This window comes from Marmota marmota, unplaced genomic scaffold (genome assembly GCF_001458135.2).
Source record: "Marmota marmota marmota unplaced genomic scaffold, marMar, whole genome shotgun sequence".
Classification (NCBI taxonomy): domain Eukaryota; kingdom Metazoa; phylum Chordata; class Mammalia; order Rodentia; family Sciuridae; genus Marmota; species Marmota marmota.
In genome coordinates, this window is record NW_026000242.1 from 10,839,879 (window position 1) to 10,850,440 (window position 10,562).

Below are 10,562 nucleotides of genomic sequence, written 5' to 3' on the forward strand. Positions count from 1 at the left end.
AGCAGTATGTAGTGTCCCTCTTTATCCCTTTTGATTAACTTTGGCTTGAAATCTATTTTATTTGATATGAGTATGGACACTCCTGCTTGTTTCCGAAGTCCATATGAGTGATATGATTTTTCCCAACCTTTCACCTTCAGCCTATGTATGTCTTTTCCTATCAAATGCGTCTCCTGTAGGCAGCATATTGTTGGGTCTTGTTTTGTGATCCATTCTACTACAGCATGTTAATTTAACCATTACAACAACCCAGGGATCTAAGCATCATCACTGTTAAATGATATGACCAAGGCTATGGGAGTTTCAGAAACCTGAGGTCATGTGACTAGTGGATGGCTCAGCCAGGATTTGCACCCAGGTCTGCCTGCCTGGGCCCACTGAACCCAACCTTCCACAGCTTCCTTCCTCTGCCTCAGGCCAGCCTTGTTCCTACTCTCCCTATCTTTCATTATATTGCAGCAAAGCATCTGCTGCTTATAATCTTATTCAGTAAGCAGAGGTGGAACACAGAGAGCGGACAGGGTGGGATGAAAAACCAGCAGAACACAGTGGCGTGGCATTTGGCATCTAGCAAAGAAAGTAGACCAGAGAGCAGCCTCTGCACTGCACTCAAAGAGTTCGGGTACAGTGTCCTTGAGGGGGGTGGTCATCTCCTACAGTGCAAGCAGAGAAGGTTTTATGGACAGAGATGGGTGATTTGCATTTTGAGGGTTAAATAAAATCCAAGCAGGCACTGGTGGGAGAAGGGAACTCAGAGCAATACCACGAGGAACCAGGGACTGGTGATCACAATGGCAAGAGAAGTCATAGGAAGAGGAATATGGGACTCAGAAGGTCTGGAGCCCTGACTGGAGGCCCGAACAAGTTGGAGAGTTGTGTTCCACAGGGGTGGGCAGAGAAGGAATGATCCTGAACAGAAATGACCAGAGCTGCCATCCTTGTATTCTGGGAGCCCTGCCCTACTGACTGCCCTCCTTGTCACAGCGTGAAGACCTGCTTCCTCCCTCTTCATCCTCTCCCCTCCTCATTCCCCAGCTGGAGCACCAAAGGGAGCCATGGTCTCCGCAGTCTCTTCATTTGCTCAATGCTTCTTGGGTGCATCCATAGGCCTTTCCAGCCCTCAAGAGTTTTCTGTAAGCCTGCTCCTCCTGAGGGGGACATAGATGCCCGTGTGGACTTTTACCCTGAATTTAACTGGCTAAACTGCCTTGTTCTTTTGGGTTTTCCCGCTTCATAGCTGGCAGGGTTCCACCAACAGATTCCTGCTCCCAGCACAGGCAGCTACCCAGGGAGAATGGCCTGGGCTATTTTTCCTGACTGGGGACAGGCAGGCTAGGTGATGTCATCTCCCAGGCCCAGGGATGTCCTTGGGAGGGCTGGATTGGTTCAAGCAGGGTTTAGAATGGGAAAGGAGACCCTTTTCTGGATAGAGAGTAAGGAACGAAGGGGTAATCAGAGGAATGTCAAGGAAGAAAGAGCAGAAAGATAGAAGAGAGACAGGGGAACCGTGAGGCTTATGAGTGCTGGGCTGAGAATCCTCACAGTAAATCAGTTACAAATATGGAGAGGCCGAAGCCCAGAAAGTCTAGGAAAACCCCCAGGTAGGAAGGGGCAGAATCGAGACCCCAACCCAGGTCTGGCTGGCCACTTCTATGTCCTTTGCCCATCTCCTACCGTAGGACCCCACTTCCTTACCCCACACACAGCTGCAGGGGCTTAGGAAGGCAGGAAGCATCCTGACTACATCCACTCTCTGCTTGGAACATGACAGAAGCTCTCCTCTGCACCTCACATTGAGTCCAAGCTCCCAAGTCAGGATGTGCCTCAAGGTATCCCTGTTGAGGGTCCACCCCCAGGCCTCTCCACATAGGCCTGTCCTCCCCCACAAGCAGCTGTGTCTCTTCCACATTCTCCAGCCTCTGGGTCTCTCTCCCAGCCCAGGCTTCACCCCTACTCTGCTCCATCCTTGTCTTCTTCAACATTCACATCTCCCCTAGAGCCCTTTCTGATCACCCACGCTCTGCTTAGAAGCTGACTTTAGGAGGGGAGAGGGAAGGTCAGGGTGTGATTGTGCTGCCCAATCTACACCTGAGGCTACTTAAATTTATTGATATTAATTTTTTTTCAATCTTAGTAGACACACTTCAGGTGCTCAGTACCGCCTGTGTCCTATTGAGCAGTGCAGATCTAGAATTGTTCCCTCATTGTCCTGTTGAATAGTGAAGGTCCAGAATGACTCCAAGGTTCCAAGTTTGAATAACTTCAACTAGAACAGGGGATAAAGTAAAGAGAAGGCCTCTGGAGGGGGAAGAAATGTTCAGTTTGGGACAGTTTAAGGATTCAAGTGGAGATGTCCAGTAAGAAATTGGGGCAACCGGTTTCTAGTATCCCCCACCCCTAATTTTCCCAAATAGGGCTTGAAATTCCACTAGAGACACTCTTCTTGGGAATTTCAGTGGTCTCCCTAAAATCCAACTGTAAAGTCCCTGAGAACCTCCAGAAGACTGCTGTGTTGAGATGTCATGCTGTGTGTTTGTGTCGAGTCTGGTGAAGGTGGCTTGGGAAAGGAGAAAGGGGTGCTCACGGACAGTGAAAGGGTCACTTTGGCCAGGCTGGCTCGAACCTATTACTGCTATTGCCTCTATCAAGGAAGCAGAGGTCTACATACCTCAGCCTAGACTCAGAGTCTTCCAAGCAGCAATGATTCCCAGGCACAGTTCTGTCCACATAGCCATGGGACCTCACTGGTCTCTCCTCAAACTCTTCCCAATCGGATAAGCCAGGCACCATCCTTCCCTGTGGCTCTGTCCTTGCCGTTCCTATTGATGTGGCTGCACCCAACTTGTGTGAACATGCAGCCCTGACCCTGTCCTCTGGCTCTAATGAATCCTGGACTTGAAGCTCTTTCAGACTTCAGGGTGCAAGAAGATGAAAACAGCCCTGAGCACCCACCTCTCCTCCTCCTCCTGCTCTGATTGTTCTGGGAAGGACAGAACTTCCAGGGGCATTTTTAACTTCTTGTTTTACCTAAGGCTTAGTGTCCAGGAGAACCAAGGGATCTCGTGGGTGGCCAGCAAAAAGCGAGAGGAGGAGACAGTCTGCTGTGTGGCCCATATCCCCTACTTGGCCACCCAGGAGAAGAAAGCCTTCCCCAGCCCAAGGGCAGCTGGCCAGTGACTGCCTCTGTGGTTGTACCAAAGAAGGGCGCAGAGAGAAAATACGGGATGCCCCCTGGTGGTGGTTCTCAGCCTTGGTTGTTCTTCAGAATCACCTGGAAATTGTTCACCATGCTCACAGTAGGATCCTACCCTGGAGTTTCTGGTTAAATTGGCTGAGGGTGGGATGGGGTATTGGTATATTTTAAAATCCCCTCACCTGCAGACTACCATGCCGGGTTGACTTCTAGCTTCTGCTCGAGGATACAAGCCAGCTCCATGCAGCTCCTTGGGCTGGACACAGTCTAGAGACCACAGAAGAGAGGATGTGATGTATCAGCTCTGCTAAAATGGACCAATGAACTCAGTAGGGCTGTACCTGAGGCAGCAGGTTTCCTCCGCCCTGCCCTTCTCAACCTATGCTAATACTAGGCTGCTGACTGGGGACCCTATGCCCAGCCAGATAGTGTGGCACACAGGGGTGGGCCTGCCAACTGGCTCAGCAGTTGAAACTAGCTGCAGATGGGGCAGCTTTCTCTGAGAGTTGCAAAACATCCTTGGGCTGGATGGCCGCCTTCACTGTGCAGTGTGAAAAGGCGGAGAGAGCAGTATAAGACCCATCTTGTCCTACTCCTTCCCACAGGCTGGCTGCTCTCCTGGAAGTCCCCTGGCCACTAAGCCAGGGCCTCCATCACACAAAATTAGTGTCAGAAGCTCTAACTCACCCCCACCTGCCCCCGACCAACAGGCCGGGCCAGGACAGCGGATGGGTGGACAGGGTACGGTCATGGGAGAGCTGGCTCTCAGAGTGGCTGCTAGGGAGGAAAGTCCATGCCCAGCCAACTCCACATCCAGTCCAGATGACCCACCCCTCAGCTGCCCCTGCCTCCTCCCTCCACATGAACTCACACATATTACACACTCACACAGCACACAAGACAAATCACACACACACATCCTCCAACTCTCCTCAGCTACCCCCACCTCCCTCCCATGTGAGCTCACACATGTGTAATATACACACGGCACACACTCACATGCATGCACGCGCACACACACCCTATGCTAATGCTGCTGGCCCCTGTGTATGCCCTGGTCCCACAGCTCAATGCATTTTCAACAGAGAGACGCAGATTCATAGTTTTATTGTCTCCAGGGTTTGAAACCTGTCCGTGTAACTGGACACAAAGAAGGATGGGGCCAGGGGCCAGGAAATAGGTGTCCCACATAGGACCACTCAACTACAGCTGAGACACATTTCCTTCACCTCCAAGACACCATGTAGGAGACAGGCATGGGGGCCTGACTGAAGCCCTACATGGTGAGCAGGCATTTCCTCTGAACTCTGAGCCCCTGCTCCCTGTGAAGCAGGTGAGTCTGGCTGTCTTACCATAGCCTGAGGTGAGGACAAGGACACAAGATGGGAGCTAGTTGGCACCACTCCCCTCACTCTTAGGCTCCCTTTGTCTTCAGAGGGGTTTCCTAGAATGCAAGGGCCCCATGAACTCAGAGGGAGGTGGCAGCCATCTTGTTGCTAGAAAGGGAGCATACCTGGGGAGCTTGAGTCTCTATAAAGGAGGAGAAAGAGGCCAGGGGTCTGCTGGAGATGACTTGGAGGAGGTGCTGGAAGCAGCTGTCCAAGCCAGGGCTACAGCTTCAGTGGTACCTCTCCCCTTCCTTCCATCCCCCAGGACGTCAGGTTCCTGTTTCCTCTCAAGGTCAAACAGGCAGGTGGGAAGGGATCCTTCTGGAGGCCAAGTTTCATTTCCACCAACTCCTCCCCTTCCAGGTGAGGGGATCCCAGTTTGTCTAAACTTCTGTTGGGGTTCCCAGCTCAGCACCTCCCAGAATAGCCAGTGGAGGCTCCTTGCCCTCTAGGAAGGCCATGGTGCCCTGTTTTTGGCTCCTGAGGGCCAGCTGTAGGGGTGTGCAGCCTACTCCATCCTGGACATCCAGCTGGGCACCAGCCTTGACCAGAACTTTGAGGATGGCTGTGTTACCTTGGAGAGCAGCCAGGTGGGCAGGTGTCCATCCCACCTTATTGTGGGCACAGACATCTGCATGGTGCTCCAGGAGGTTGATGACGCCCAGGAAGGCACCCCTCTGGACCACCAGGTGGAGGGGTGTCCAGCCTGACTGCTCAGTAGCACTGGGGTCAGCCCCGCACTGCAGCAGTGCTAATACCACTACCTCTTCCCTGTAGCAGGCAGCCAGGTGCAGGGGTGTCCAGTTCATACCTCCAAGAGCACCCAAGTTTGCATGGTTCTCAGCCAGCAGGTGGATGATCTCCAGGTGGCCCTTGTAGGTGGCTAGATGCAGGGGTGTCCAGCCCTGGTGGGTGGGAAGCTCAAGGCTGGCCCCATACCTGAGCAGCATCTTGCAGATGAGGTACTTGCCCCTGGTGGCAGCAATATGCAGTGGGCCATAGCCATTTTTGTCAAGGGCGTCAGGGGCCGCCCCACTCTTCAGCAGGTGTTGGATGGCCCTCAGTTTGCCCTGCTCTACTGCCAGGTGCAGGGCTGTCTGCAGGTTTCTCTGCTGAGCATCCAGCTCAGCCCCCTGTCCTGTCAACAGCTTGACCAGACCGACATGGCCAACGTAGGCAGCCACGTGCACGGGAGTCCTGCCCTCAACCTCACGTAGGTTGGAGTCAGCTTGACGGGAGACCAAAATCTGTGCCACATTCTCAAAATTGTTCTGTGTGGCCAGGTGGAGTGGGGTCCAGCCCTCATGCTCCTGAGCATCCACGAGAGCCCCATGGTCCAGGAGCAGATGGGCAGTGCGGTCATCCCCATCTTGGGCTGCAAAGTGCAGTGGGGCCCAGCCATCATCATCCACCAGGTTGGCATCAGCACCATGTGCCAGGAGCAGAGCGCACAGGTCAGGCTGCTGGTCCTGGGTGGCAATGAGGAGAGGTGGGTAGCCAGAGGCTGTCTGGCAGTCCACATCAACCTCGAGTGCCAGGAGCAGCCTCACCTGCTCCACACTTCCCTGGGCCACCAGGAAGTGGAGGGGAGTGACCTTGTTCTCATAGATGGGCAGCAGTTCCTCATCCGTTGGATCCAAACTCTCGCTGTCAGAGAGTTGCAGGACCCTCTTCAAGTAGTCTCCTGAGTCTGTTGGAAGAAGATATTGAAAAAAGAGGTCTTTGATCTGTCCAGAAGTCATCTTGGCCATCCCCCTGCCTCTTGGAGGTACTATCTGGGAGCAGAGTAGAGAGGTGAGGGCTATATCTTCCTGGTATCAAGGACCTCTGCATTCTTCCCTGTCACTGTTAGATTTCCAGGTTTTGTTTTGTTTTCACTTTTTGTCTTGAAGAGCTGAGCCTGCAGTTCTCCTCTTGCATAGAGGAGTTCAGAGAGCCAGAGCTGGGGAGGCCTGGGTGCAAACCCTCACTCCATCCCTTAACATCTCCCGACCTCAGCCTGTTCTCTGCCTCTTTGAGCCTCTGTGTTTGGTTCAGTGATGAAGAATGCTCAGCTCATTCTACAGTGTGAGGACAAGTTAGGGACATAAGAACTGGCAGGGAATGGGCTTGCAGGAGGTAAGTCCATCCAATTAGAAATATATCTGTGGTTGGACCTGTATGATCTAAAGCCCCTCTGAAGTCTTCAGGCTTCACTTCCTCCTGCTCTACCTAGTGGCCTATTACAATCAAGAACAACCATGATCACTGCCCAGGCCCAAACCTCTCATTTGTCTGGGTGGACACCATGGATCTGTAGTTATCTATAATTTTTTCAATCTCCCAAGTAATTCTGCAGCCCATGCTGAGAACCAGGACTCTATCTCTTGGGTCAGGAATGGGGGAATCTGGTCTTGCCAAGACTCAGACCTGAAGGGGAAGCAAAGCCAGGAATCCCAGGGCATGTGTGTTTCTCCACCGTGCAGCTAGGATCTGGAGAGGGCCCTTCCACCCTGGATATGTGACAGGCCTGGGGTGAAGGCATTAGGGAGGGTGGGAAAGGGTCTGATTGGATTCCACTTTCTCCTCTCTCTGAATTCTGCTCCCACCATAGCACCCTGACTCACCGCTATCTGTTAGCTCCTGGCTGACCTCCTTGTGGACCTGGGGAGGCAGAACCGGCAGATACAGGGCGGGTGAGCAGGGCAGTTCTCACTGTGTCATCCTCCTTCCTTCCCTCTCTCCAGTGCTCCCTGTCACCATCCAGCATGCACATCCCACCATGATCTGGGTGACTCTCCTTCTAAGCTATTACTCCCCCAGCTGTGCCCAGAAGCAAACACTACGTAGAGGAGATCTGCCCAGAAACAGGAGGCCCAGGGTCTGTCATTCCCTTGGGGCCACATGAACTACAGGATAGATCTGTGGGTTCAGCAAGGAGTCCCCTGCTAGCTCTCAGAGAGGACCAAGAGAGCAGAGAGATGATGCAGATGCCCATAGTGCGACACCTTAGGAGATCAGTGCCCTCCGTCTGTAAACCCTCTACATGTGAGAGGGGTTGTGTCCTTCCCAAGGGTTCTGAGCCATGGCACCACTAGCCCTTGCAGCGCCTTCATGCAAATTAGAAAATGTTGTTCCCTCTGGATATAGGCAGCCCCCAGCTGGGCTCATGGCCTGGTGAGCAGAGTGGGGTTGGCTTTTAGTCTCCACTTTCCCATCCAGCCAGGTGACCTTGGGAAGGACCCAGCCTCTGCACACATGCCCTGCCAGAGACCCTGGAGGTCCACAGTGGGCTCCAGGCAGCACAGGAGTGGGCTTTCACAGTGTGTGCACCCACCTCTTGGGGCTGGTGCAGTGATGGCTTACAGGACACCTTCCTGGCCAGGGTCTCACTCTTGGGGTCTGTCACAGAGGTCTGGAGCAGGGACAGTAGCATGTCTGTCTCGATTGTGATGTCTGCTCCACAAGGGAGAGAGACAAAGGAGGCAACGTTAGCCAGCAGTCCTGTCCCATTTTACATACTCTGATGTTTCCTGTGTCCCCAAAAGCCCATCCCTGGGCTCATGTATGTCCACATATGCACACAAGGAGGCAGGGTCCCAGTATGGCTTGGCAAGGACACATTTGGCAGGTCACTGACCTTGGGGATCAATCCTTTTCCATTAAAGTAGGGGGCAGGCCCAGGTGATCTCTAAGGTGCTCACACATGGACTAGATAATTTCATTGTCCCTTCCAGGCCAGTGACCTCATGTTATGGGATGTTTTCAAGGATGCTGTACCCCTGAAAGGACCCAGGACTGGCTGGAGGGCCCAGCAGCAGGCCAGGTTCACAGGTTGCAGCTTCTGCCACCTTCTGTAGGTATACACCTGAACACCCACTGAACAGACCTCCGTCCTCAGCTGTCCTGGTCCTGTGATGCAGCTTCTGCCTCAGAAATCTCTCCAGGCACTAGTCCCATGGGTATCTGCATCGCTCTCAGGAATGGGCTGGGGCCCAGTCGTCCACCCTCCTCTTCCCACCCTCGACCTCCCCTAGGCCCTAGACAGGGAAGGCTACAGGAACACCTAGAAAGCATGGCCTCTTCTTGGGGTCCTGGTCCCAGCAGCGCCTCATCAGGTCCACCATCTACTGGGCCTTGCCTGGCCATCATCAGAGACAGGCTGCAGGGAGGGCCGCATACCCACAGCCACTCTGATGATGACAGTCATCATGTTGAGTCCTGTGAGAGGAGTCCCAGGCTGAGCAGGTGCTAGGATGCAGGGGCAGAGGGGTCTGGCAGGAGTGTGGGGGCTAAGAGGACCCCAACACAGTGTGCACTCAGGAGGGGCTCTATAAATGCTCGGTGAGTAAACAGCTAGATTTGGGACCCACTTGAGGCTCTGACTTGAGCATCTCAGTCTCTGGTCTAGCTCTAGCCCCCTTCCAGGTGAAGACTGGACATGACCCAACTGCAGGCTTCTGCCGTCCAAAGGCAGCAGGGAGGACGCACAGGCCAGGCTGAAGGCTTTGGCTCTCCATCTGGCAAGGCTGTCCACGTTTCCTCACAAGCTCTCACTTGCATCTGGGTGGCAGGGGTGGGGGAATGGCCAGCAAGAGCACCTTGGGGACAAGGGACTTGGGGCCACCAAACAAGCCCTGGGCTCACTTTTACTATCATGTGAGCTCTAGATACAAGGGGGCAGAAGGAAGGAGAGCGAGGTGGGAATCCTTGAAGAACATTTGGTTTCCCAACACAAACCTGTGGCTTATTCTTCCCTCACTAACCTCAGACCTCCCACAGCCCCTTCCAGGACCCCAGCTGAGGGGACAGCCTCTGCCCCAGACACAAAGCCACAGCCATCTCTACCTGAATATGGTTTCTTCTGAGTGAGGAGCTCCCAGATGACAATCCCAAAGCTGTGATGAGGAAAATGTTCCCTGAGAGACTGGGAAAACCACCATCACCCCAGCCAGGACCCATGGACCCCACAATCCCAAATAAGGCCTCTCCAGCCAGGGTCCTCCCAACCCTCCCCTTCCACCAGGGCAGGGAGGCCCCAGACTCATCCCTATCCCACCCTATCCATCGGCTATGAGGACCAGGTGGGGTGGTGGCAAAAAGCTGCCTCCTGGGTATGTGACGAGGAGCCCAGTCACCCACTCACCTATACACATTCGTACTTGGGCCCCACAGCCTTATTACTGTCCAGGAACATCTCAGGGGGGGATATAGCTGAGCATGCCCCACAGAGCCAACCTCTTGATGCACTGCATCTGGGACCGTTCCATCCACTTGGACTGACCAAAGTCTGAAATCTGGGAGACAGCCAGGTGGCAGGGATGGGTCATGATAGAGCCATGTCTCTAGGAGCTGGCTTTGGTTTCTCATCCTCCTACTAGCTTCCTGTTCCAGAATAGGTCCTCTCCTACACTGTCTCCCTGCTCTACCACTACCACCAGGATGGTCTTGGACAGGTTACTTATCTTCTCAGAGCCTCCGTTTCCTCATCGGTAAAATGGAAATAATATGAATTCTTAACTCAGAGGGCTGGTACAGGATTAAATTTGCTTGTATGCAAAAGCACTCAGAGCGTATCAGGAGCTCTTGGCAGGTCCTGCCATTTTCCAGAGGGACAATTTATAGTCACCACCTTTAGTGATCTTCTGTCCATCATGGCTCTCCTGGCCCTGAAACACTTAGGCCACGAATGTTGATCCCCTTTGCTCCCCACCATGGGGTCTTTCACTCACAGATTGTCCATTCATTGAGATTCAATCAGAAGAGAACCTGAGATACCCCTCCACACACTCATGAAGTGAGGTCCAGCAGGCAGCATAAATGAAAGCTCTGTTGGCCAGCAGCAACAAGTCAGGAAGCAGAGGAGTTTGCAGGCTGAGGAGGCAGCCCTTTCTACAGGAAAGACCACAGAAAGCACGTATCAAAGCCTCCCATTTACTCTGTGTGCTTTTTTTTTTTTTTGGTATGTTTATCTCCCCAGCAGATTTTGAGCCTTCTGACGG

At 53.3% G+C, this 10,562-nt stretch overlaps 1 protein-coding gene across 1 annotated transcript in view; it reads right to left on the reverse strand.

Annotated features, from left to right (window-relative positions):
• Positions 1-3,278: 3,278 nt before the first annotated feature.
• Ankk1 (ankyrin repeat and kinase domain containing 1) overlaps positions 3,279-10,562 on the reverse strand; it is a 12,511-nt gene continuing 5,227 nt past the window's right edge. The window contains 8 exon segments of the mRNA XM_015489675.2: positions 3,279-6,271; positions 7,188-7,224; positions 7,898-8,016; positions 8,627-8,710; positions 8,713-8,781; positions 9,409-9,458; positions 9,699-9,766; positions 9,768-9,857. Of these exon segments, the coding sequence (XP_015345161.1) occupies positions 4,965-6,271; positions 7,188-7,224; positions 7,898-8,016; positions 8,627-8,710; positions 8,713-8,781; positions 9,409-9,458; positions 9,699-9,766; positions 9,768-9,857 (1,824 nt within the window). The 3' untranslated portion in view covers positions 3,279-4,964.